Source organism: Rhinatrema bivittatum, chromosome 3 (assembly GCF_901001135.1).
Source record: "Rhinatrema bivittatum chromosome 3, aRhiBiv1.1, whole genome shotgun sequence".
NCBI lineage: Eukaryota > Metazoa > Chordata > Amphibia > Gymnophiona > Rhinatrematidae > Rhinatrema > Rhinatrema bivittatum.
Window position 1 is genome coordinate 316,872,565 of NC_042617.1, and position 26,362 is coordinate 316,898,926.

General features: G+C 46.5%; 1 protein-coding gene across 2 annotated transcripts in view; it reads left to right on the forward strand.

The window, feature by feature from the left end:
• The window catches only part of HS3ST5 (heparan sulfate-glucosamine 3-sulfotransferase 5), a 348,445-nt gene extending 323,796 nt beyond the window's left edge, over positions 1 to 24,649 (forward strand). For both annotated transcript variants that reach the window (XM_029595236.1, XM_029595237.1), the window contains exon 4: positions 20,167 to 24,649. In XM_029595236.1, coding sequence (XP_029451096.1) covers positions 20,167 to 21,097 — 931 coding nt within the window. In that variant the 3' untranslated portion in view covers positions 21,098 to 24,649. The remainder of the gene's footprint in view (positions 1 to 20,166) is intronic.
• The last annotated feature ends 1,713 nt before the right edge of the window (positions 24,650 to 26,362 follow it).

Consider the following 26,362-nt stretch of genomic DNA (forward strand, 5'->3'; position numbering starts at 1 on the left):
AACGGCTCCAGGTTCCTCCGACACCGGCACCGAGAGTGGAACCGATCACCGACCCGATGACAGCAGCGCTGGCACCGCTGCTATCCCGGATGGAGGCGCTCATGACCGCCCTTCCACCGGTGATTCCCGGGTCTCTGATGGCTCCGGTGCACTCCCCGTTGACAGCTTCATCGGGAGGAGAAACACCGTTCCGCATTCCTCCTTCGGGAGTATTGCCTCAGCCATTGATGCCAATTCGTCCCTCGCCACCGATTCATTCATCGGGAGCGATACGCACATCGGCGCCATCGATTCCTTCGATACCGGCACCGATGCCTTCCAGACCATCCACGGTGCCCCCGGCTATTCCTTTGATTTTCTCAGAGCCTCAGCCAGGGCCTTCGGGTATCCAACCCCCTTCTCGTCCTACAAGTCAGCCTGCAGATCCTTTGACACCTGGGGTGATGATACTTCCACAGACACCGATGACTTACCTTCACCTCCCTCTCCAACTGAAAGTAGAAAGCGTTCTCCTCCAGAGGACCTTTCTTTCATTAATTTTGTGAAGGAAATGTCTGAGTTGGTCCCTTTTCAGCTTCAGACGGAGCAGGATGATAGGCACCAGATGATGGAGCTCCTCCAATTCCTGGAGTGATCCCCTAAAGTGATCACTTCCATTCCCATTCATCAAGTTCTTCTTGACCTCCTCAAAAAGAACTGGGAAAACTCAGGATCCATTGCCCCAGTCCATAGAAAAGCTGACACTACCTATTTAGTACAGTCAGCCCTCAGCTTTCAAAAATCTCAGCTCGACCACCACTCAGTTGTGGTGGAATCGGCTCAAAAGAAAGCAAAAAGGATGATGCCTCACTCATCTACCCCTCCTGTTAAAGAACACAAGTTCCTAGACAATATTGGTCAACAAGTGTTCCAAGGGGCCATGCTCATCTCCAGAATTGCTGCTTACCAGCTGTATGTGACCCAATACAATAGGGTCATTTTCAAGCAGATACAGGACTTCTCTGAAACCCTGCCTGACCAATTACAACAACAGCTTCAAATCCTTGTCAACAAAGGGTATGAGGCAGGAAAGCATGAGATAAGAACAGCTTAGATATCTTCGACACCTCTACTAGAGTGTCTGCAGCTGCCATTTCGGCAAGAAGTTGCGCCTGGCTCAAATCTTCTGACTTTCGGCCAGAAGTACAAGACAGGCTATCTGACCTACCGTGTGTAGGAGACAATCTGTTCGGTGAACAGATCCAGCAAATAGTGGCTGAATTAAAGGACCATCATGAGACCCTTAAACAGCTCTCATCGATACCTTCCGACTTCCCCTTAAGACAGCCCTTTAGGAAGGACTCTAAGAAGTCATTCTTCCATCCAAGGAAGTACTATCCTCACCAGCAAGGTCCCGAACTATGAGGCCTTCCCAAAAACCTCAGCCTCGCCAGGCCCAGAAGCAAAAGCCGCAAGCAGTTCCCCAGCCGGGTCCTGCTTCAGGTTTTTGACTTTCACTTGGAGAGCAGCAGCCTGATTCCTCTGCCAAGCATACCAGTGGGAAGTCGATTGTGCCACTTTTACGGCATGTGGCAATCAATCACAACCGACCAATGGGTGCTAGCAATCATTGCTCAGGGTTACCACCTAAACTTTCTTGCTCTTCCACCGGACTCACCACCTCTGCAAGCATGGAGAGTATCCGACCATTCTGTCCTTCTGGAGCAGGAGGTTTCCCCTATTCTCCAGTTAAGAACAATAGAACCCATCCCTCTCTCGCAGCAAGGCCTAGGGTTCTATTCCCGGTACTTTTTGATCCCCAAAAAATCCGGTGGAGTGTGTCCAATTCTGGACCTACGTGCTCTCAACAAGTACCTACAGCGAGAAAAGTTCAAGATGGTAACCTTGGGCTCGCTTCTACTTCTTCTGCAAAGAGGAGACTGGCTCTGCTCTCTAGACCTTCAGGACGCATACACACACATTGCGATAGCTCCAGCTCATCGCAAGTACCTCAGGTTTTTAGTAGGCCCAAAGCACTATCAATACCACGTGCTTCCACTCCGCCTAGCATCGGCACCACGTTGCTGTATGCAGTCCCAGCATACAGCAACGGCTCGCCAATTCCTCGTCCTTTTAGGACACATGGCGTCCTCAGTCCATGTCACATCAATGGCCCGCCTGGCCATGAGGCTCATACATTGGACTCTGAGGTCACAATGGATTCAAGCTGTTCAGCCTCTGTCGACCATTGTCCACATCACCGACTCGCTCCGTCTGTCTCTCGCCTGGTGGAAAGATCACAACAATCTCCTCCAGGGACTGCCCTTTCAAGTGCCAGATCCTCAACTCATTCTCACCACCGACCTTCCAACCTCGGCTGGGGAGCCCACATGGACAATTTACAGACACAAGGGTCTTGGTCTCCAGGGGAAGCCAAACATCAAATAAACTTCCTAGAACATCGAGCAATGTGATATGCTCTCAGGGCTTTTCAGGAACACCTGTCAAATCACGTCATCCTGATTCAGACGGACAACCAGGTGGCCATGTGGTACATCAACAAGCAGGGAGGCACAGGCTCCTTCCTTCTGTGTCAGGAAGCTGCGCAGATTTGGGCAGAAGCGCTCTCCCATTCGATGTACCTCAGGGCCACCTACTTGCCGGGAGTGGACAATGTCTTGGCAGACAAACTGAGTCGTGTCTTCCCACCGCACGAGTGGTCTCTCAACCCCTCGGTAGTGAACTTCATCTTCCAACAATGGGGTTATCCCCTGACAGACCTCTTTGCGTCCCCTCAGAACCACAAAGTCGACAATTTCTGTTCCCTCATTCGGAGCGACCGCTCTCCGCCCAGAGATGCATTCTCCCTCTTGTGGGCAACCGGTCTGCTCTATGCATTCCCTCCACTTCCTCTTCTCTCGAAGACTCTTGTGAAGTTAAGTCAGGACAAGGGAACCATGATCCTGATAGCACCTCACTGGCCACGCCAAGTGTGGTTTCCCATACTCCAGGATCTCTCCATCCGCAGGCACATTCCCTTGGGAATGGACCCGCATCTGATCACTCAAAACAATGGATGCCTACGCCATCCCAATCTTCAGGCCTTGTCTCTGACGGCATGGATGTTGAAAGGTTAATCCTTCAACCATTTAACCTTTCAGATGCGGTTTCTCATGTCCTGATTGCTTCCCGAAAGCCTTCCACAAGAAAATCTTATTCCTATAAATGGAAAAGGTACACATCATGGTGCACTTCGCAGTCCCTTGATCCCTTTTCCTGTCCAATCCCAAGGTTTTTGGACTATCTCTGGAAATTTGTCGGAGTCAGGTTTAAAGACTTCTTCAATCAGAATGCATGTCAGTGCAGTAGCCGCCTTCCATAATGGTGTCGGGGATGTCCCTATATCAGTACAACCCCTCGTAACACGATTTTTAAAGGGCTTGCTCCATATCAAGCCACCTTTACGTCCTCCGGCCCCTTCTTGGGACCTTTACCTGGTTCTTGGTCGGCTCATGAAACCACCATTCGAGCCTCTTCACTCCTGTGATCTAAAATATCTCACATGGAAAGTGATTTTCCTTTTAGCTATCACTTCAGCTCGCAGGGTTAGTGAATTACAGGCCCTAGTTACCTATCCGCCTTACACTTAACTCCTGCAGGACCGGGCGGTACTCCTCACTCACCCTAAGTTTTTACCCAAGGTAGTTTCGGGGTTTCATATTAATCAATCCATCATACTACCTACCTTTTTTCCCAGGCCCCATTCCAATCCAGGGGAACAGGCTCTGCATACCCTTGACTGTAAAAGAGCTCTAGCTTTCTATCTAGACCGTACACTTGCCCACAGGAAGAGCATTCAGTTATTCGTCTCTTTCCATCCCAACAAATTAGGGCAACCTGTGGGTAAGCAGACTCTCTCCTCCTGGTTGGCGGACTGCATATCTTCTTGCTACCAGCAAGCAGGCATTCCCTTTCAAGACCGTGTTAAAGCACACTCTGTCAGGGCCATGGCGACTTCAGTAGCACACCTAAGATCGGTGCTGCTTCCTGACATTTGCAGGGCTGCCACCTGGAGCTCTCTCCATACCTTCGCAGCCCACTATTGCTTGGACAAAGCTGGAAGATTCCATCTTAGGCCAGTCTGTCTTGCGCAACCTTTTTGCAACGTGACAACCAACACCCTTTCCGCCTGCCCGGTGGGGTTCAGGATGCCCTCTACCAAATTCCACCCCAGTTGTTATGCCTGTTGCATGCCATTGGGTACATTTGGTGCATGTTCAGACATCCTCAGCTTGGTACTCACCCATATGTGAGGACTACCATCCTGCTTGCCTGTGAGAAAGCAAATGTTGCTTACCTGTAACAGGTGTTCTCACAGGACAGCAGGATGTTAGTCCTCACAAACCTGCCCGCCGCCCCACGGTGTTGGGTTCGTAACGTTTTCTTGTTTTATTTTTTCGGCACTGCCTGTAGCTATCAAATAAGACTGAAGGGGGACCCCTGCTGGCTGCAGGGTTAGTGCCATGCTGGGCATGCCCAGTAGGGGCCAGTCAAAGTTCTGGAAACTTTGACAGAAGTTTTCCATGATTGGGCTCCCTCCTGATGATGTCACCCATATGTGAGGACTAACATCCTGCTGTCCTGTGAGAACACCTGTTATAGGTAAGCAACATTTGCTAATTGAACATTCAGAGCAGAAAGTATGTGACACAATGGAATTAGGTAAATGGTGAAAAGGATTGAGAAAGCGAAGATCCTTGAGGGACTCATGAGCGGACTGTGTAAGGAGCTGAGGAAGACCAATGTTAACCTGATAAGTACGGTTAGATAGATAGCTCTTAAACTATTCAAGTACAATTGAATTTATTCTTATGAAAAAAAGACTGGATAAGAGAATTTGGTGATCTAAAGTGTCAAAGGCAGCCGATATATATCTAAGAAAACCAGTATGAAGTCTGTGTTTGAATCAAAACCACATAGATAAGTGTCAAAAGAAGATAGAAGTGTCTCAGATGAATGTCCTTTTCAAAAGCCATGTTGACAAGGGAGAAAAGTGTCATGTTCTGAGAGAAATTTGTTTAACTGATGTAGAACGATTGATTGGAGTGCCTCGGGATCACCTTTATCCCCTTTGCTACCCTTAGTTGTTCAGAAACCAGGATTGACTGGATTTATTTTATGCATACGATATGCAGCTTCTGTTCCCGGTATGTAAAAATACAGCTGAATCGATGAATACGTGGAGGAGGATACTAGGCTGGTTTGAATCCCAGAAGCTATTGATGAATGTAGGAAAAACTGAATGGATGTATGTGGGGGGAGAGGACAGGGGCGGATTGTAGGAAAATATCAGCCCACAGGTATCTGTTTGACTCCCTTGTGCATTTTCCCTGCAGCATGTGTTTCAAAAATCATGCCAAACTGATCCTGGCCTGGCAGAATTAAGTAAAAAAAAAATCTCCAACATAAATGTCCCATTTTCCCTAAATAACTAAGTAGGGAAACATACCCCAGACCTATGCTGCTCATGTTAACACTTCTGCTGCTAAGGCATAAAGGCAATGAGAAGCCACCAGCCCTGGCACTGTGACCACTCTTTTTTTCTCGTCCCTCTCTGGCATCGTGGTGTGGCCTCTCTTCTTGTTGTCTGCAACAGCTCTGGGCAAACGTCAGTATGCAGACATGCACAGACACACTGCGGTGATTACGCAGAGTGGGCTGAGGGGTGCGGGAGGGAAGGGAGTGGCGGTGAGAGAGGGATGCGTAAGAAAGGAAAGGAGGAGAGTCAGAGAGTCAGTGAGAGGAAAGGGGAAAGTGGAGGTGAGATGGGACTTCACAAAAGGGATATGAAAGAGAAGGGGAGAATGAGTGCAAGTTCAGAAGGTACACCGGGAAAACACCACTGTTCACCTTTCATGTCTTTGAATCCTGCAACAGAATGGCTACAGCTCCACTACGCCGGCAAGGATAGGGGTGGGAGGGGGGAGGGGGGATTGGGGATGTTTTCTGTATTCTGTATTCATATTGACATTGTACTAGCAATGTTATATTAAAAGTTTAATAAAATTGTCAATTTCAAAAAAAGGAGATGTGAGAGAGCCCCTTTCACATCCTGTTTTGATTCCCCATTCATTCACCCTTTTTTCACATCCTAAATTGGGCTGCCATCTACACTCTCCCCTTTCCACTCACTCAGTCTCCCTTTCATTCCCTTTGTCACTCACATCTTTCTCTCGCCTTCCCTTCCTTCCCTCTCACTCACCCTCTTTCTTTCTCTCATAAGAACATAAGAAAATGCCATACTGGGTCAGACCAAGGGTCCATCAAGCCCAGCATCCTGTTTCCAACAGTGGCCAATCCAGGCCATAAGAACCTGGCAAGTACCCAAAAACTAAGTCTATTCCATGTAACCATTACTAATGGCAGTGGCTATTCTCTAAGTGAACTTAATAGCAGGTAATGGACTTCTCCTCCAAGAACTTATCCAATCCTTTTTTAAACACAGCTATACTAACTGCACTAACCACATTCTCTGGCAACAAATTCCAGAGCTTATTTGTGCGTTGAGTAAAAAAGAACTTTCTCCGATTAGTTTTAAATGTGCCCCATGCTAACTTCATGGAGTGCCCCCTAGTCTTTCTACTATCCGAAAGAGTAAATAACCGATTCACATCTACCCGTTCTAGACCTCTCATGATTTTAAACACCTCTATCATATCCCCCCTCAGTCGTCTCTTCTCCAAGCTGAAAAGTCCTAACCTCTTTAGTCTTTCCTCATAGGGGAGTTGTTCCATTCCCCTTATCATTTTGGTAGCCCTTCTCTGTACCTTCTCCATCGCAATTATATCTTTTTTGAGATGCGGCGACCAGAATTGTACACAGTATTCAAGGTGCGGTCTCACTATGGAGCGATACAGAGGCATTATGACATTTTCCGTTTTATTCACCATTCCTTTTCTAATAATTCCCAACATTCTGTTTGCTTTTTTGACTGCCGCAGCACACTGCACCGACGATTTCAATGTGTTATCCACTATGACACCTAGATCTCTTTCTTGGGTTGTAGCACCTAATATGGAACCCAACATTGTGTAATTATAGCATGGGTTATTTTTCCCTATATGCATCACCTTGCACTTATCCACATTAAATTTCATCTGCCATTTGGATGCCCAATTTTCCAGTCTCACAAGGTCTTCCTGCAATTTATCACAATCTGCTTGTGATTTAACTACTCTGAACAATTTTGTGTCATCTGCAAATTTGATTATCTCACTCGTCGTATTTCTTTCCAGATCATTTATAAATATATTGAACAGTAAGGGTCCCAATACAGATCCCTGAGGCACTCCACTGTCCACTCCCTTCCACTGAGAAAATTGCCCATTTAATCCTACTCTCTGTTTTCTGTCTTTTAGCCAGTTTGCAATCCATGAAAGGACATCGCCACCTATCCCATGACTTTTTACTTTTCCTAGAAGCCTCTCATGAGGAACTTTGTCAAACGCCTTCTGAAAATCCAAGTATACTATATCTACCGGTTCACCTTTATCCACATGTTTATTAACTCCTTCAAAAAAGTGAAGCAGATTTGTGAGGCAAGACTTGCCCTGGGTAAAGCCATGCTGACTTTGTTCCATTAAACCATGTCTTTTTATATGTTCTGTGATTTTGATGTTTAGAACACTTTCCACTATTTTTCCTGGCACTGAAGTCAGGCTAACCGGTCTGTAGTTTCCCGGATCGCCCCTGGAGTCCTTTTAAAATATTGGGGTTACATTTGCTATCCTCCAGTCTTCAGGTACAATGGATGATTTTAATGATAAGTTACAAATTTTTACTAATAGGTCTGAAATTTCATTTTTTAGTTCCTTCAGAACTCTGGGGTGTATACCATTCGGTCCAGGTGATTTACTACTCTTCAGTTTGTCAATCAGGCCTACCACATCTTCTAGGTTCACCGTGATTTGATTCAGTCCATCTGAATCATTACCCATGAAAACCTTCTCCATTACGGGTACCTCCCCAACATCCTCTTCAGTAAACACCGAAGCAAAGAAATCATTTAATCTTTCCGCGATGGCCTTATCTTCTCTAAGTGCCCCTTTAACCCCTCGATCATCTAACGGTCCAACTGACTCCCTCACAGGCTTTCTGCTTCGGATATATTTAAAAAAGTTTTTACTGTGAGTTTTTGCCTCTACAGCCAACTTCTTTTCAAATTCTCTCAGCCTGTCTTATCAATGTCTTACATTTAACTTGCCAATGTTTATGCTTTATCCTATTTTCTTCTGTTGGATCCTTCTTCCAATTTTTGAATGAAGATCTTTTGGCTAAAATAGCTTCTTTTACCTCCCCTTTTAACCATGCCGGTAATCGTTTTGCCTTCTTTCCACCTTTCTTAATGTGTGGAATACATCTGGACTGTGCTTCTAGAATGGTATTTTTTAACAATGACCACGCTTCTTTGACATTTTTTACTTTTGTAGCTGCTCCTTTCAGTTTTTTTCTAACAATTTTTCTCATTTTATCAAAGTTTCCCTTTTGAAAGTTTAGCACGAGAGCCTTGGATTTGCACACTGTTCCTTTTCCAGTCATTAAATCAAATTTGATCATATTATGATCACTATTGCCAAGTGGCCCCACCACCATTACCTCTCTCACCAAGTCCTGTGCTCCACTGAGAATTAGATCTAAAATTGCTCCCTCTCTCGTCGGTTCCTGAACCAATTGCTCCATAAAGCTATCATTTATTCCATCCATTTGACTCAACATCACATGTCTGGCCCCCACAGACTCAACCCCCCCAAGCATATGTCTGGCCCCCACACACTCATCCCCCTTCCCCCAAGCACATGTCTGGCCCCCACACTCATTCCCCCCCCCCCCAGCACATGTCTGGCCCCCACACACTCATCCCCCTTCCCCCAAGCACTTGTCTGCCCCCACACACTCATCCCCCCAAGCACATGTCTGGCCCCCATATACATCCCCTCTCCCGCAAGCACATATCTGATCCCCACACACTCATTCCCCACCCAAGCACATGTCTGGCTGGGTTTAAAAAAGGTTTGGATAAGTTCCTGGAGGAGAAGTCCATTACCTGCTATTAATCAAGCTGACTTAGAAAATAGCCACTGCTATTACTAGCTTCAGTAGCATGGGATAGACTTAGTTTTTGGGTACTTGCCAGGTACTTATAGCCTGGATTGGCCACTGCAAGACTAACTCAAGTAAGGGATAGAGCCCTATCATTAGCAGGGCCTACGTTATGGAACACCATGCCATCAGAAATCAGACTGCAAAAAGACATCAAACTATTAAAAAAGAGCCTAAAAACATGGCTATTTAAACAGGCATACCACAAAGAGAAGGGAGAATAGAATCCAAAGAATTGCAGAAAGCGATGAGTCTGTGCTTTGACACAACACACCTACTCATTATGAGTGTTTTTTACTTTTAAGCAGTAACAGATAACATGTAGATTATTAATAATTTTGAACCGACCTGATAAACCTAAACACACAACCTCACCTAGCATCTTATAGCTATTATGAAACTCTGTACCGTACCTTACAGGCACCTGTCTAGATGTTAAAATAAAGCTACATTATTTTAAGTGCCTTATTGTTAACCGTTGTGATGGCTTCTAGCTTAACGACGGTATAGAAAAGAGTTTAAATAAATAATAAATAAATAAGGATGCTGGGCTTGATGGACCCTTGGTCTGACCCAATATGGCATATTCTTATATTCTTATGTGGTTGATGGATAGAAGACAGCGTATAATGGTAAATGGAACCTACTATGAAGAGAGAGCGGTATTAAGTGGAGTGCCACAAGGATCGGTATTGGGACTGGTTCTATTCAATATTGTTATGAGCGACATTGTGGAAGGGATAGAAGGTAAAGTTTGTCTATTTATGGATCATACCAAGATCTGCAACAGAGTGGATGTGCCAGAAGGAGTAGAGAGAATGAAATGTGATTTAAGGAAGCATGAACAGTGGTCGAAGATTTGGCAGCTGGGATTCAATTCCAAGAAGTGCAGAGTCATCATCAAAAGGCACCCCAGTTCCAGCCTGGAGACCAGGTTTGGTTAAGCACAAAATACCTCCGACTCAAGCTCCCTTCTGCAAGATTTGCTCCTCGCTTTGTGGGACTTTTCACCATCCTTACAGACAAGGAGATGCTACAACAATTCCACCTGGCACACCCAAGCAAGCCCAGACCACCTGGAAGAGGTCTTGGAGGGGGCCCTTTGAAGGGGGGTACTGTTGCGTACATCGGTCGTAGGTGGCTGCGACCAGTCTGCCTTACCTCTTTTTCTCCCCTTTCTCTCTCTTTGGGCAAGATAGCTGTCTCCGGTGCCGAGGGCCTCGGTGTTTCCAGACCAGCATGGGCGTCCCCATCCGCCATGCTCACTCCCGTAGCCTCCTATGGCGCGAACGTGCACATCTCCAATGCTCAAATACACGTCATGGTGGGAACCTCAGGGGCAGCCCCACCGCATGACGTCAGTATCTCTGGGTATATCTAGCCTCCGCTTCCGCTACCAATTTGAGTTAGGAAAGACTTTGCTTCACTACTCTTAGACGCCACTTTCACGTTAAGGGCCTCGCTCCAGCAGAAGCTCTAGACACCCACTCCTCGGGGGTCTCTTGCTTCCAACTTCCCTTCGGGGTCCTCACAAACCAAGACAACCGCTCCTCGGGGGTCTTTTCTCTCTATTCATTTTCAGGATATTGGACCATTGGGTACTCGCTCCTCGAGGGCCTATCTACTTCATATCCTGCACCACGGACCTTCGGTCCCACCATTCTACCATCAGGAAGACACCTTCACTCTGTGAGTACCTCTACGATCCGGCGCTCCAACTCCACCCACCAGCCGCGGTGTTACCTGCACTGCGGGCTCCTGCCTATCGTGAACATCTGGGTGAGACTATACTTCTGAGCTTGTTGAACGTATTGGCACTTCGTGGATCAGTTCCTAACCTTCCTGCTTCACCATCTATTTACAGCAGTACAATAAAGACTCTATCCATTCTGTGTCTGCTATCTGTGTCAGCCTATCGCAGTGGTTCCCCACTGGGCCCCTTCCCATGGGCGGAGTCATCTCCATTGCAACCAAGGGTCCACAATGCCTCAAACACAACACTAGGACAGCAGCGTCCTGCAGTGAAGGAGCAGGCCCTAGGCGTCGGAGATGGCTCCTGCAGCGAAGAAGGAAGACTGCAGGCTGAGACTCCCCGCGCAGGGGCGGAGATGACTTCGATGGCCTCCGGGCCACAGAAGAGGAAGACTTCGGCAGTGGCCTCCAGGCCGCGGGAAGAAGGAGCTTCGGTTGCGGCCTAGCCTCAAGGAGGAAGGCAGGAGTGGCCCCAGGCCATGAAGAGGAAGCAGCAGCAGCAGCTCCCAGGCCACATGGCAGGCCTGGTCGGCAGCTGCTTGAGGACTTCAGCGGCAGCCTCCTGGCCGTGAAGAAGAATGTCAGCGGCAGCTGGCCCGCCGCAAGAGAGACAGGACGGTGGCGGTTCCAGGCCGTGAGGGGAGCGGCAGCAACAGCGGCCTCCTGGTCGTGAAGAGGAGGAGTACGGTGGCAGCTTCCAGGCCGCAAAGCTGGATGGCGGTGGCAATGAAAGAAAGGTGAGAGGCTGCTTGTGGGCTTATTCCCACAAGCAGAATCGTAACATGGACCTGACGGAGGCATACCTGCACATTCCTATTCAGAAGGAGCATCAGAAGTTTCTTCATTTCATGGTGTTGGGTCAGCATTTTCAGTTCTGGGTCCTCCCTTTTGGTCTGGCGATGGCACCATGCACATTCACCAAAGTGATGGTGGTGGTAGCAGCAGTCCTTCACAGGAAGGGATTTTGGTACATCTGTACCTGGACGATTGGCTCATTCAAGTGAAGTCAAAGGAGGAATGCGAGAGTCCCTTCAGAGAGTGATGAACACCTTACAGTCGCTGGGTTGGGTTATAAATGTGAAGAAGAATCACTTGGAGCTGACCCAATCCTTGGTGTATGTGGGGGCCTGCTTTGACACTCAGAAGGGCAGGGTCTTCCTGGCAGCGGACTGAGTGGTGAAGTTGCAATCCCAGGTGAGGCACCTTCTTCAGCTGGCGGTTCTGACAGTGTGGGGCTATTTTCAAGTTCTAAGGTCCATGGCTTCCATGTTGGATTTGTTTCCCTGGGCATTTGTGCACATGAGACCTCTGCAACGCACGCTGTTGTCCAGGTGGAGTCCATTGTCAGAGGAGTACCATCTTCCCTTGCCCCTTCTATGAGAATCCAGGTCCAGTCTCTCGTGGTAGCTGGCTCGTCACAATTTGGAGAAGGGAATGGATCTGGAGCCTCCGGATTGGGTGGTGGTTTCCACAGACACAAATCTCTCCGGTTGGGTGGCAGTGTGTTTGGGTCGGTCAGCCTCTGACATCCTTGTTGGTCAGGCTACTAGGGGAGAAGTCCTGGTCCATCAATCGCCTCGAGATGAGGGCGGTCTGATGAGCCCTGGAAGTTTTCCTGCCTCTGGTCAGGGGGCGGATGGTTCCTGTGCTCTTAGACAAAGCGACAGTGATGGCATACATCAATCGGCAGAGTGGTATGAAGAGTCATGCAGTGGCGCTGGAAGCTTGGTGATTGTTTGCGTGGGTGGAGCGCCATCTTAAAAGACTAGCATGTAGTAGTCGCATGTAGTGGGAGTAGACAATGTGCAGGCAGATTACCTCAGCAGGCAACAGCTGGATCCAGGGGAATGGGAGTTGTCCCACGAGGCTTGGAATCACATCTGTGCCAGGTGGGGCATTCCCCAGCTGGATCTTATGGCGATATGAATCAATTGAAAGACGGAGAGATTTTTCAGTTGACGAAAGGTCGGCTCAGTGGGCTTCGATGCTCTAGTGTGCCCTTGGGTAACAGGAATTCTGCTGTACGTGTTTCCTCCATGGCCCCTTATCGGTCAGGGTCGAGGTGCATAGAGATGCATCCCGAAATTGTGGTGCTGGTGGCACCAGAGTGGCTGCAATTTTTGGAGTTCTTGCAGCAGGGGTTGTCCAAGGGTTTAGCTTACAGCTCGCTTTGCGTGCAGGTCTCTGTGTTGGGTTCATTCAGGGGCAAGTGTCGTGGTCAGATGCTTGCCACTCATTTATTTATTTATTTATCGAGTTTTATATACCGTTGTTCGGTTTTTGCTATCACAACGGTTTACAAAATTTTGAGGTTTAACAGAGTGCTCAAAGGTTCATGCGATTGTTAACATAGTTATTGTAGGCGTTATAAACGTAGTTCGGATGTCAAACTGTACAGGTTATATTACGTGCTTGCTTTGGTTCCACATGTTTACATAGGGCCGGTAGGGAGGGAATCATCCGGATGTAATCAGGTTTCTGAAGGGGGTTAAGCATTTGCACCCTCCAGTTCAAAAGATTTGCCTGGATTGGAATCTAAACTTAGTTCTTCAGATCCTTTGTGGAGCCCTGTTTGAGCCTTTGAGGAGAACGACCCTGAAGGATTTGACACTGAAAGTGGTGTTTCTGGTGGCCATTTGTTCTGTTAGGCAGATTTCGGAGCTGCAGGCCTTGTCTTGTATGCATCTGTTTTTGCGGATTTACAGTGACAGGGTTCATTACGCACAGTGCTTCCTTTTTACCAAAAGTGGTATATTCTTTTCATGTCAATCAGACTCTGGAGCTACCGGGGTTTCTGAAGTGGTCGAGAGATTCTCCACAGGACAGAGTTGCATCTCTTGGATGTACGGCAGATTCTGTTTCATTATTTAGAGGTTATGAATGATTTTCGCCAATCAGATCATCGTTTTGTCTTGCATGATGGAGTGATGAAAGGGGACAAAGCCTCTAAGGCTACCATTTCTCGTTGGCTTAAGGAGGCAATTTGCTCAGTGTACATCTGTAAAGGTTGCCAGATTCCTGTGTGTTTGAGAGTGCATTCCACAAGGGCGCAGGCAGCGTGCTGGGCTGAGTGTCAGCTCCTGTCACCCCAGGAGATTTATAGGGCTGCAGTGTGGTCCTCAATTCATACTCTCACCAGACATTACTGCTTAGATGTAAGGTCACAAGATGAGGCGTCCTCTGGTGAGAGTGTCATACCAGTGACACTTCCCTTCCCTCCCATCCCAAACCCTCCCGCACCCCTCCAGCCCAACTCCTCTGACTTTCCCGTGGACAACCCATCCCCCTCTCCTCCTGACCCAAACCCTTATGCTCCACAAATAAAAGAAACATTAGCCTAACCCCCCCTTCCTCATTCCTAAACAACAGGCCACAGGATCCTCAGCTGTTTGCTATGCCCAGTCAGACAGACACATATCCACACATAAAACCCCTAAGAGAAACTTAGTAAAGGATATCTATTGCCCAGCAGGTCTCTTCACGAATTCTCTTCAGGCCCAAAGATATTAACCTTACCAGCATTAACAATAAGTAACCTGGCAGGGTATAGCATGGCATGGGCCAGGCCTTTGTTCTTCAGCTTGCGCTTCACCTCCGAGTACTCCAATCGCCTTTGCTGGACTACAGCAGAAAAATACTGAAAAATATATCATCTCTGCTCCATATAGCGCAATTCTTTCTGCTGCCAGCTTGCTTCCACGATTCTGTACTTAACCCTGAAATTATGCATGTGTATAATGAGTGCCCTCGGCCTCCCGTTTTCTTTAAGTGGTGACGCTAAGGCTCTATGAGCCTGGCCCAGCTTTACTCTGCCATTCTTAAAAGACAAGTTTAAAAAGGTAGGGAGCCAGGTCGATAAAAATGTTATTGCGTCCGCCCCCTCTGTTTTATCCGGGACACCAACAATTCTTAGATTGTTTTACCTATTTCTGTGTTCGAGGTCAACTTGTTTCTCTTGTGTGGTTTGCATGTGTGCTCCAGCACCTCCAGGCGCTGCCATCAGGGACAGTTCAAGCTCCTCAATCCTCTGGGTCACATTGTCAAGGCCGGCATTCATTTCACGCATGGAGCAGCAGTTACTGCCCTTAACAGAAACATGGGGGTAATCTGCACAGCGCGACAGTTACTGCCCTTAACAGAAACATGGGGATAACCTGCACAGCGCGACAGTTACTGCCCTTAACAGAAACATGGGGGTAACCTGCACAGAGCGACAGTTACTGCCCTTAACAGAAACATGGGGGTAACCTGCATGGGGCAGCAGCTACTACCATAAGAAACTTGCTGGGAAGACAGGATAGACCTTGGATGGTCTTTTCATTGCTGTCGTTCCTAGGTTAAACAGTGCAAGTCTTTTCAGTTATTTCATTTGTCCTGTGCTTAAGCCTCTCTTCCTTTTTATTGCTGTCTGCTTTCAGTTCCTTCTTTGGTACAGAAAAGCTCTGTGCTTGTTTCCTTTTGCTCAGTGTGGTGAACCCCACTCCTAAACAGTGCCCAAACTTTACAAAGTTTTATTCACCCCGAAAAACATTCTCTTTAACTCTTTAGAGGATAATTATAAACTATTCAGAGCCTCCAACCTTTACTTGGCCTCATTTCTTTTATCTTCCATTTTACTTAAGGTGCTTTAACGCCTCCAGGATTTCACACACTTTTTTCTCAGTTCTTTTTTTTTTTTTAAGTAATTTTACATTTATTTTCAGTAACCCCATTACAACTGGAATATTTAATAGATGGCCGTTGTTTTCTTTCTTTATCAAATTGCACCTAAAGGGAACACCTACGTTTACAGAAAGTTGGCACTAGGAATGTGCATTCATTTAAAACGAAACTGCAAAACATGACGAATAAGGCTAATTTGTTTCATTCGGGGGGGCCCCAAATGGAATCAGGACCCCCTGAATGAAACAAACCTTATTTGTTTGTTTCATTTTAAACTAATATAGCGGGTCTAGTCCTAGGCCAAAAGTCAGGGCCTTCGCCTAGGGCATAGACCGAGACTCAAAACAGGAACCACAGCCTAAGCCTGAACATGATGCCGGTGCCTCGGCCTAGGCTCAAATCCGTGGACTCGCCTAGGGCTTAGGTCAAGGCCCAAAGCAGGGGCCATGGCCTAGTCCCATGCTTGACGTCGGGGCCTTGGCAAAGCCACGGGCCGACACTTGGGCCTTGGCAGAGATCACCAAAACATTTTTTTTGAAAGTACCCTATCCATTGGATATCCGATGAAGGCTGGGTGCCAATACCGGGTTTTCAAGGGTTCAAGTCCCACTGTTGCTCCTTTTGACCTTGGACAAGTCACTTTAACCTCCATTGCCTCGGGTACAAACTTAGATTGTGAGCCCTCTGGGGATAGGATAATACCTACAGTACCTGAATGTAATCTGCTTTGGAGTGCTGAAAAAAGTGCAAAAAGCAGAATATAAAAATCTATAAATAAATTTTCAGCCCAGATCCAGGCCCTATGCCATGACCCAACCCAAAGGCCAGGTCCCTTCTATCTCCCGGCTGTCAGCCAGATAAGGTTGACTGCCTGCAGGTTGCCACTCCTTATCCAAGTCAGTTTGTCGTCCTCCTTCCTTGGTCCCAGAGCTATCACAATGGATGGGCAAGAAAGGTGACTGCCAACCTTTTGAGTCAATCTGTCGTCATGGGAGCCAAAAGGAAAACAACCCTTGTTCGGCGTGCCATTTTGTCCAGTGCCTGCCCTGCTTGGTCCTCTAGCATTCTGGCTTGATGTGTATACAAGCTCCCATTACTGTTCATCATTCCTATACTCCTACCAGATGTACACAGCACTGTACAAATACATGAAGGCGCAGTCCCTGCTCAGTAGATCCTACAAACTGTTCAAGACAAACATACAGCACAAAATAGATTTTGAGCATTTTGTATGTTAAGAAAGTGGTTAAAACCTGCAAGACTGTGATCAGGAGTTATTTAAAAGCATCCTCAAAATGGGTGGATTTGAAAAAGCGCACAAAAACTTGACCTCAGTAGAACATAATTTTTCTTTTAAACAGGTAAAGTTTGTAGGACCTTCATGACCTCAGTTTGCAATCATCACAAACTGTACAGACCTCTGGTCCACTTTATTCTTTAATATTTTCCAGACTCACTTCGGAGTAATAATTTTTATACAAGATTTTTTGATTTTTTCTAAAAAGTCATGAAAGTCCTCGGGGCAAATTAGATCTTTTCCTATTTAATTCATAAGGGAAGAGAGCTTTTGCTATCAAACAGTTAGCTTCAATGTCCAATCCATACATCACCCCGACATGGCCATGTTTCGATTGTTCTCTGCCTCAGGGGGTCTTCACATCCAAATTAGAGTTGCTCTCAGTCACTGCATCTGCATTTTTGACATCCAGATCTATCCCCAGTAGTTTTACCTATAACTCTAAACCTCTATATATAAAAGACTTCCAAAATTGCGTCAAACTCGTTTTCATTCATGACGTAAAACTGACGTCAAGTCAGTTTTAAATCAGAGTATACCAATTGATGACTTCATTTAAACCTTTTGGCGCAATCAGATCCAAAGAAAAAAATCCAAAACTGCTCTCTTCTATTTAGCTGATATATTACATCTCCCCTGTGTGGTGAAATGTTGACTTTTTCCACAATAAACCATCTCAGATCACCAAATTGATTCTTCTCAATACAATGAGCCGTCAATGGTGCAGACAATTTTTGAGTTTTAATGCAGCTCTTGTGTTCAATCAAATGTGTCCGTATTTTCCGCTTGGTGCGGCCCACATACAACATATTGCAGGGACACTGTATTATATAGATAACATTAGAAGAATTGCAATCAGTATTGTGATTTAAAAAAACTTTGCAGTTCGAACCGGGAACTTGCCAAACTGTTCCTTGTATACAAAGGCTGCACATCTCACACGCGCCACAGGGTGAAGTACCTGTTAAATTTAATACCACTGTTGACTGCGATATTGGTAGTCGGACCTTCCCATTCGGTTGTTCTGTTGCGAGGTCCTTCCCAATCATTGGTCTTTGTCCATGAATAATTCTTCCCGCCATGGTTCTTGTAGTCTCACGTGTATCCTAAAAAAGGATTATTATTGCCGGTGGTCCTTATTGCTCCTTGTCCCAATCCCTCATTTTTATCAGTTTTATCAGTTTTATCATCATCACTTGAAAAGGAAGAATCTCCCAAAGAATCTTGGAAAGTGACATGTGGATGTTTGGCTTCATTTTTCTTTGCATGCTCCTGTTGAAAATTTTGAAATCCTGCGAACGTCCACATAGGGTCCCTACAGGTTTTCTTAAATCTCTCTTGGAATTGTTTGAAGGTAATTTTTACCTACAAATTAAAGGGGTAGCAATGGGGGCTACAGTGGCCCCAGACATAGCAAATTTGTTTGTTGCTGATTTTGAAACCCGTGTCATCTATCCCTCTGTATGGTTCAAAAAAGTAAAATTTTGGCGACGCTACATTGACGATATCTTTTTTATTTGGTTGGGTCCTTGTGCTGAACTAAATAACTTTATCGCATGGCTAAATCAACAAAGTGCTCATCTTAAGTTCTCAGCTCAATTCAGTGCTTTTTCTTTAGCATTTTTGGACATTGTTATTACAAAAAATGGGGATCGTTTATCTACCAGTTTACATAGAAAGAAGACAGATCAGAATCAGTTTCTAAAATACTCAAGCTGTCATCCTAAACATCTTAAAAATAGTTTACCTATTAGCCAATTCCTTCCATTGCGACGTTTGTGTTCTTCATTGGATGAGTTTAAAGTACAATCCAAAATAATGTGGAGAAGATTCAATGAACGGGGTTATCCCCACTCAGTAATCAAAAAGGCATTTAAACGGGCATTATTTGCTAACCGTGAACTGTTGTTGAGTTATAAATCTACTAGAGACTTTGAAGGGTCAGTGTGTGTATTACATTTCAGCAATAAAGTACAAGATGTTGTTAATATTTTACAGAAACATTGGGATATTGTGTCCTTGCATCAATCTCTACAGACTACACCGCGGATCTCGTTTGCAAGATATCGAAATCTTCGTGATAAAGTTGTTAAGGCAGTTGTTCTAGCTTTAACTAATGACACTCAACATGTTGGGTTTACAGATACTTCAGCCTGTGGCGTGTGTGAGATGTGCAGCCTTTGTATACAAGGAACAGTTTGGCAAGTTCACAGTTTGAACTGCAAAGTTTTTTTAAATCACAATACTGATTGCAATTCTTCTAATGCTATCTATATAATACAGTGTCCCTGCAACATGTTGTATGTGGGCCGCACCAAGCGGAAAATACGGACACGTTTGATTGAACACAAGAGCTGCATTAAAACTCAAAAATTGTCTGCACCGTTGATGGCTCATTGTATTGAGAAGAATCATCAATTTTGCGATCTGAGATGGTTTATTGTGGAAAAAGTCAACATTTCACCATTGGGGGAGATGTAATATATCAGCTAAATAGAAGAGAGCAGTTTTGGATTTTTTTTCTTTAGATGTGATTGCGCCGAAAGGTTTAAATGAAGTCATCAATTGGTATACTCTGATTTAAAAGTGACTTGCCGTCAGTTTTATGTCATGAATGAAAACGAGTTTGACGCCATTTTGGAAGTCTTTTATATATAGAGGTTTAGAGTTATAGGTAAAACTATCGGAGATAGATCTGGATGTCAAAAATGCAGATGCAGTGACTGAGAGCAACTCTAATTTGGATGTGAAGACCCCCTGAGGCAGAGAACAATCGAAACATGGCCATGTCGGGGTGATGTACAGATTGGACATTGAAGCTAAGTGTTTGATAGCAAAAGCTCTCTTCCCTTATGAATTAAATAGGAAAAGATCTAATTTGCCCCGAGGACTTTCATGACTTTTTAGAAAAAATCAAAAAATCTTGTATAAAAATTATTACTCCGAAGTGAGTCTGGAAAATATTAAAGAATAAAGTGGACCAGAGGTCTGTACAGTTTGTGATGATTGCAAACTGAGGTCATGAAGGTCCTACAAACTTTACCTGTTTAAAAGAAAAATTATGTTCTACTGAGGTTAAGTTTTTGTGCGATTGTTTAGATAATTTTCCTCAGATTTCGAATAGATCTGGGCTTTGTTTGTTTGATTGTGGATTTGAATAAGGCCAGCGAGGGAGCATGCCATATGCATAGTAAGTTGCAGTGAAGCAAGGAGCAGGATTCAGACTCTCATTAGTATAATTTAGGTCTTCAGCCTGCATTTCTCTTCTTTTGCCTGAATTTGTTACCCTCCTTACCTGGTCTCTTTACTAATTGCAGATTGCAGCCCCTCAGCCCCACTGACGGTCACATGGGACCCCATGAGGAGGAGCAGATCCCGCTGCGCGCCCTGCAGTCCAAGAGGGGACCCTTTCATGAATTCCCGAAGGGCAACCGCAGCCAGGAGCAGACCCAGCTGCACACCCTTGTGCAACAGCTACCTAAAGCCATTATCATTGGGGTGAGGAAAGGGGGCACCCGGGCCCTGCTGGAGATGCTGAACCTGCACCCTGCTGTGGTGAAAGCTTCCCAGGAAATCCACTTCTTTGACAATGATGAGAATTACGGCAAGGGCATGGAGTGGTACCGGAGAAAGATGCCCTTCTCCTACCCTCACCAGATCACCATTGAGAAGAGCCCTGCTTATTTCATCACAGAAGAGGTCCCCGAGCGCATTTACAAAATGAACTCATCTGTGAAGCTGCTGATCATTGTTCGAGAGCCCACCACCAGGGCCATCTCTGACTACACACAGGTGCTGGAGGGCAAGGAGCGGAAAAACAAGACCTATTACAAATTCGAGAGCCTGGCCATGGATGCCAAGAGCTGCAAGGTGAACACCAAGTACAAGGCTGTGAGAACCAGCATCTACACCAAGCACCTGGAGCGCTGGCTGAAGTACTTTCCCATAGAGCAATTCCACGTCGTGGACGGGGACAGGCTCATCACGGAGCCGCTGCCTGAGCTGCAGCTGGTGGAGAGCTTCCTCAACCTCCCGCCCAGGATCAGCCCGTACAATTTATACTTCAATGCCACGCGGGGCTTCTTCTGCTTGCGGTTTAATATCGTCTTCAACAAGTGCCTGGCGGGTAGCAAGGGACGCACCCATCCGGAAGTGAACCCAGCCGTCATCGCCAAGCTGCACAACTTCTTCCATCCCTTCAACCAAAAGTTCTCCCAGATCACAGGGAGGACATTTGGCTGGCCATAGAGCTCGGACTGCACCCAGGCCACAGCCCCCAGGAGATCTCTCTCTCTGACACCGACAGGCACTTTCCATGGACACCTTTCACAAAGGAATACTTCATTTCCTGGTTCTCTTGGTCTGTGAGGTTCTTTTAAACTATTTGTACAAGGGAAAACAAAATGTAGGTGACCAAATATAAGGCAGGATCGATTTTTTTCTGCAGAGCAGTAGCTGATTGCTAACTTAAGTTTCTTTACCCTTTATATAAGAAGAGGAATGGCAGAGGCTGGCTCTGAACCTGGTGCCGGGACGGTTCCGGGGAATCAGAGAGGTTACGGGGCATGGCGCATTAGGGAGGAGAGCACTAGGCTGGGGACTGGAGGGATTCCAGTGCAGAATAAGCATTAGTAAGCATATTCTGCACTGACTGGGGGGGAGGCCTGCGCTAGGACGTCTGCTTTCCGTGCAGCCTCTTCAGATTAACCACCTCTCTCCTATTCACAGATATATATAAATATATCCCATAGAAATTCTAGGAAGGTCAGACATGCACACAGTCATTCTGAGAAGGGAGCTCTCTATATTGCGAACAGATATAGCTCATTGCCCCCATGTTATTGTCTCCTCTATTGCAGTAAGCTCCTTATACCAAGCCATTGTGGCTCCTGCACTGGTGCCTGCCACAAGCCAATATGTCTCCTGGACGGCAGTAAACTCCCTGCTTCATCCTGTCTCCTGCATAGCAAACTCCCTGCCCATTCCGCTCTCTCCTGCACTGCACTAAGCTCCCTGCCCATCCCACGCTCTCCTACGCTGCACTAAGCTCCCTGCCCCATCCCAATGTCTCTTGCATTGCACTAAGCTTCCTGCCCTATCCCACTTCTCACTCTCTCCTGCGCTGCACTAAGCTCCCTGCCCCATCTCACTGTCTCCTGCACTGCACTAAGCTCCCTGCTCCATCCCACTCTCTCCTGCGCTGCACTAAGCTCCCTGCCCATCCCACTCTCTCCTGCGCTACACTAAACTCCCTGCCCATCCCACGCTCTCCTACGCTGCACTAAGCTCCCTGCCCTATCCCAATGTCTCCTGCACTGCACTAAGCTCCCTGCTCCATCCCACTCTCTCCTGCGCTGCACTAAGCTCCCTGCCCCATCTCACTGTCTCCTGCACTGCACTAAGCTCCCTGCTCCATCCCACTCTCTCCTCCGCTGCACTAAGCTCCCTGCCCATCCCACGCTCTCCTGCGCTGCACTAAGCTCCCTGCCCTATCCCAATGTCTCCTGCGCTGCACTAAGCTCCCTGCCCTATCCCACTCTCTCCTGCGCTGCACTAAGCTCCCTGCCCCATCCCACTCTCTCCTGCGCTGCTCTAAGCTCCCTGCCCTATCCCACTCTCTCCTGCGCTGCACTAAGCTCCCTGCCCCATCCCAATGTCTCCTGCGCTACACTAAGCTTCCTGCCCCATCCCACTGTTTCTTGCAGTACTCTAAGGTCCCTGCCTCATCCCACTGTCGTCTCCTGCACTGCACTAAGTTCCCTGCCCCATCTCACTGTCTCCTGCACTGCACTAAGCTCCCTGCACCATCCTACTGTCTCCTGCATTGCAATAAGCTCCATACTAGTGTCTACTGCACTTCAGTAAGCTCTATGCCCCTTGCCAGGGTCTCCTGCCTCATCCTGCTGTCTCCTGCTCTGCTGTAAGCACCCTGCCCCCATGACAGTGTCTTTTGCACTGCAGCAAGCTCCCTGTCTCATCCCACTGTCTCCTGAATTGCAATAAGCTCCATGCCCCATTCCATTGTCTCCCTCACTGCAATAAGCTCCATATCAGTGCCTCCTACATTGCAGTAAGCTCCCTGCCCCATGCTAATGTCTCCTGCATTGCAGTAAGCATCCTGCAATCTACTGTACTGCAATAAGCTCCCTGCTCCATGCCAGTGTGTCTCTTGCACTGAAGTAAGCTCCCCGTCTCATGCCACTATGTCTCATGCATTTGAGTAAGCTCCATGCCCCATGTGACTGTGTCTTTGGCACTACAATAAACTCTCTACCCAGTTCCACTATTTCCTGCACTAGAATAAATTTAATGACACTGTCTCTCATGCACTGCAATAAGCTCCCTGCTCCATGCCAATGTGTCTCCTGCCCTGCAGTAATCTTCTTACCCCATCTTGTTGTCTCCTACACTGCAGTAAGCTTCCTGCCCTATCCCACTATTTCCTGCACTGTAGTACACTCCCTGCTCCATGCCAGTGTCTTGTGTACTGCACTAAACTCCCAGCCCCCATGCTGCTGTCTCCTGTGCTAGAGAGGTCCATGTCCCATCCTGCTGTTTCCTCCACTACAGTATGCTCCCTGCCCCATGCCAGTACGTCTCCTGCACTGCAGTATGCTCCCTGCCCCATGCCAGTATGTCTCCTGCAATGCAGTATGCTCCCTACCGTATGTCAGTATGTCTCCTGCACTGCAGTAAATTCTCTACCCCATCCCATTGTTTCTTGCACTGCAGTAAGCTCCCTGTTCCATGCCCCTTTCCCATCCCACTGTCTCCTGAGCCTGCAGCAAGCTCCATGCCCCATGGCCTTTTATCTGGCACTAGTGTAAACATGTTATGTATGTGGCCCCTAATTTTCTGTGATTTTGCTGCCCTATGAAATTTGCCACTGAATTTTCTTATTGCTGAAAAATGTTCTCATTGTAGCAGTGCTTATCTTAGCATTTTTAAACTTAAAGGTCCACTATTTTTATACTAATTAAGTGAATGCAATGGAAATGACTCATTATGATTCATAATCAAAAGGTTTTAGGTTGCCTCAGGCAAGTTTAACACTGATATAAATATACTGATCTGGCAGACCAATCATGATTGTCTTAACAAAGTGCAAAAATCCTTTTGTCTTCTATGAAAGAATTAGTCTGAGAACGTTAATGCACTTAAGTGCCTGAGAGGAAGCAGACAAAGAGAAAATATGACTTAAAATGTAATGTTATTTATTATGTGTGCGAGTACTAAGCTATGAATAATGAATGTGGATGGAAGAAGCAGCCTGCCCACTGGGGAGTTTAACTTCCCGCACTGCCATAGATCAAGGATAGTACAGAAAGGAGAATCGGTGACGTCTGACAAACAGTTCTGTGGTAAATAAAAAGAAAGCCTTCATTTGCAGTGATCCCTCAGACACAGTTTGACGGTAAAGTTCCATGGGGCCTGTCCTCCAGGTGCCACATCTGGGGTGTCCTGTGCTTCTGAATGCAGGAACTCTGCCTCTTGATGGAGCCCACACACTCTGATACTGATGAGACTCGGCACATCGCTCCCCTCTTCCCGTCGTATATTTGCACTATTGATTTCTCCTTCTGACTGTGGCATCACCTGTAACATGTGGATCCTATGTCATAAAGTCAGTCGGTTTCTCTTTCCAAAAGAAGCCGCCTGTAGATATTGTGAATTTCCTTGTAAATACCGAGCTCTCACTAAGTATCTCTATTTTGTAAAACTGAATATGGTTATTTAATTTATTGTGAAAATTAAATTTTACTGTCGTATTTATAAATGGAATGGATTAAAATCGCTCTATGTGCACAATGTGCTCTCCTTGTATACAATGCGATGCGTGTTAGGCCAGGACCCTAGTTCAGACAGAAAGTCTAGCACAAGGGGAGGGGGTGAAGCGGGTCCGCGCATGGCTGTGTTTAAGGGAGACTGTGTAGATATGTGTTTCAGATAATTGATCATCAGAGCACTGACACAGAGTCAGGACTGGAGGGAAAATAAACAGTCAGACCCTTGACTAGCCAGGGTACAATCTGCATGGAGGGTGCAACTGGTGTCATTATCCACTTGGGCACAAATGACCTGGTTAGGAATGAATTAGTGTGGTACAAGAGGAGATGAACAAATCAGGACAGCAATGTGGCACAGGGCAGGCTATGTGGCACCAGGATCTTCAATGCATGGCTGAAGAACTCGTGTAAAGGTTTGGGATGATACAGTGGGGAATAAAACACTTTATTGCAGCTATTTTAGAAAGGGACCATGAACCTGGAGGAAAGATTCTGATCACACATTAACAGGAATGTAAAATTGATAAGGAGATGACAAAAGGAAGCTAGACTGTCAGTGAAGGAGGCTGTTCGCCCCTAACAAACAATCAGCATTACTGGAGAAACAGTCAAAACTGAGGATTCTCATGAGGCTACCTGTAGACAAAGGAAATACAAGAGGAGCAGGTATAGGGTGGGGATCATTTAGGGCACTGGACTGGCTGGAATTTGTTGCACCATGGTCAAGAGATTTTTTTTCCACAGAAGAGGTGGTAGATGTCTGTAATTCCCTTCTGGAGGAGGAGAAAACAATGGTAATGGAATTCAACAAAATGCATGGGATAAACCCAAAGGATCCCTCTTGATAAATGGATGGTAATGAAATACTGGCATAACTTGCATACGGGCCAATACAGTACAGTGCACTCCGGTGGAGCGCACTGTTAGCCTGGGTTTGGACGTGCGTTTTCGACGAGCTAGCTTTACCCCTTATACAGTAAGGATTAATAGCGCGTCAAAAACGCTCGTCCAAACACCCCCCCCCCCCAAAACTAATAGCTCCCGCAACATGCAAATACATGTTGATGTCCCTATTAGTTATTCCCGCGCAATATAGAAAGTAAAATATGCAACCAAGCCGCACATTTTACTTTCAGAAATTAACGCCTGCCCGCACCGGGAAAGTGTACAGAAAAGCAGAAAAAAATGCTTTTCTGTACACCCTCCGACTTAATATCATAGTGATATTAAGTCGGAGGCCCCAAAATTAAAAAAAAATCAAACATTTTTAAAAAATGTTAAATTGGCCGGCACCCGCGGGTCGGAAGACAGAAGCTCAATATAGCCGGCGTCCGTTTTCCGAACGCGTGGCTGTCAGCAGGCTCGAGAACCAACACTGGAAAAATTGAGCGTCAGCTGTCAAACCTGGTGACAGCCGCCGCTCCTGTCAAAAAGGAGGCGTTAGGGACGTGCTAGTGTCCTTAGCGCCTCTTTTTACCGCGGGCCCTAATTTGCATCTTCTTCCCTCCTGAATCACGAGCACAGGAGAGCGGGCGCTCGCCCGCTCCCCCGCGACTTTTACTGAATCGGCCCAATAGAGCCCCAAACAGCAGAGGAACAACAATGTCAGGTTTCCAAGAAGGCCAGAATAAGCTGCATGGAGGAACCATGGTTAAAACTCAAGTGCAATGAGTATGGGGAGGCTGGAGTTTATACAAGCCTCACTAAAAGGGTGTGGTAACAGGGT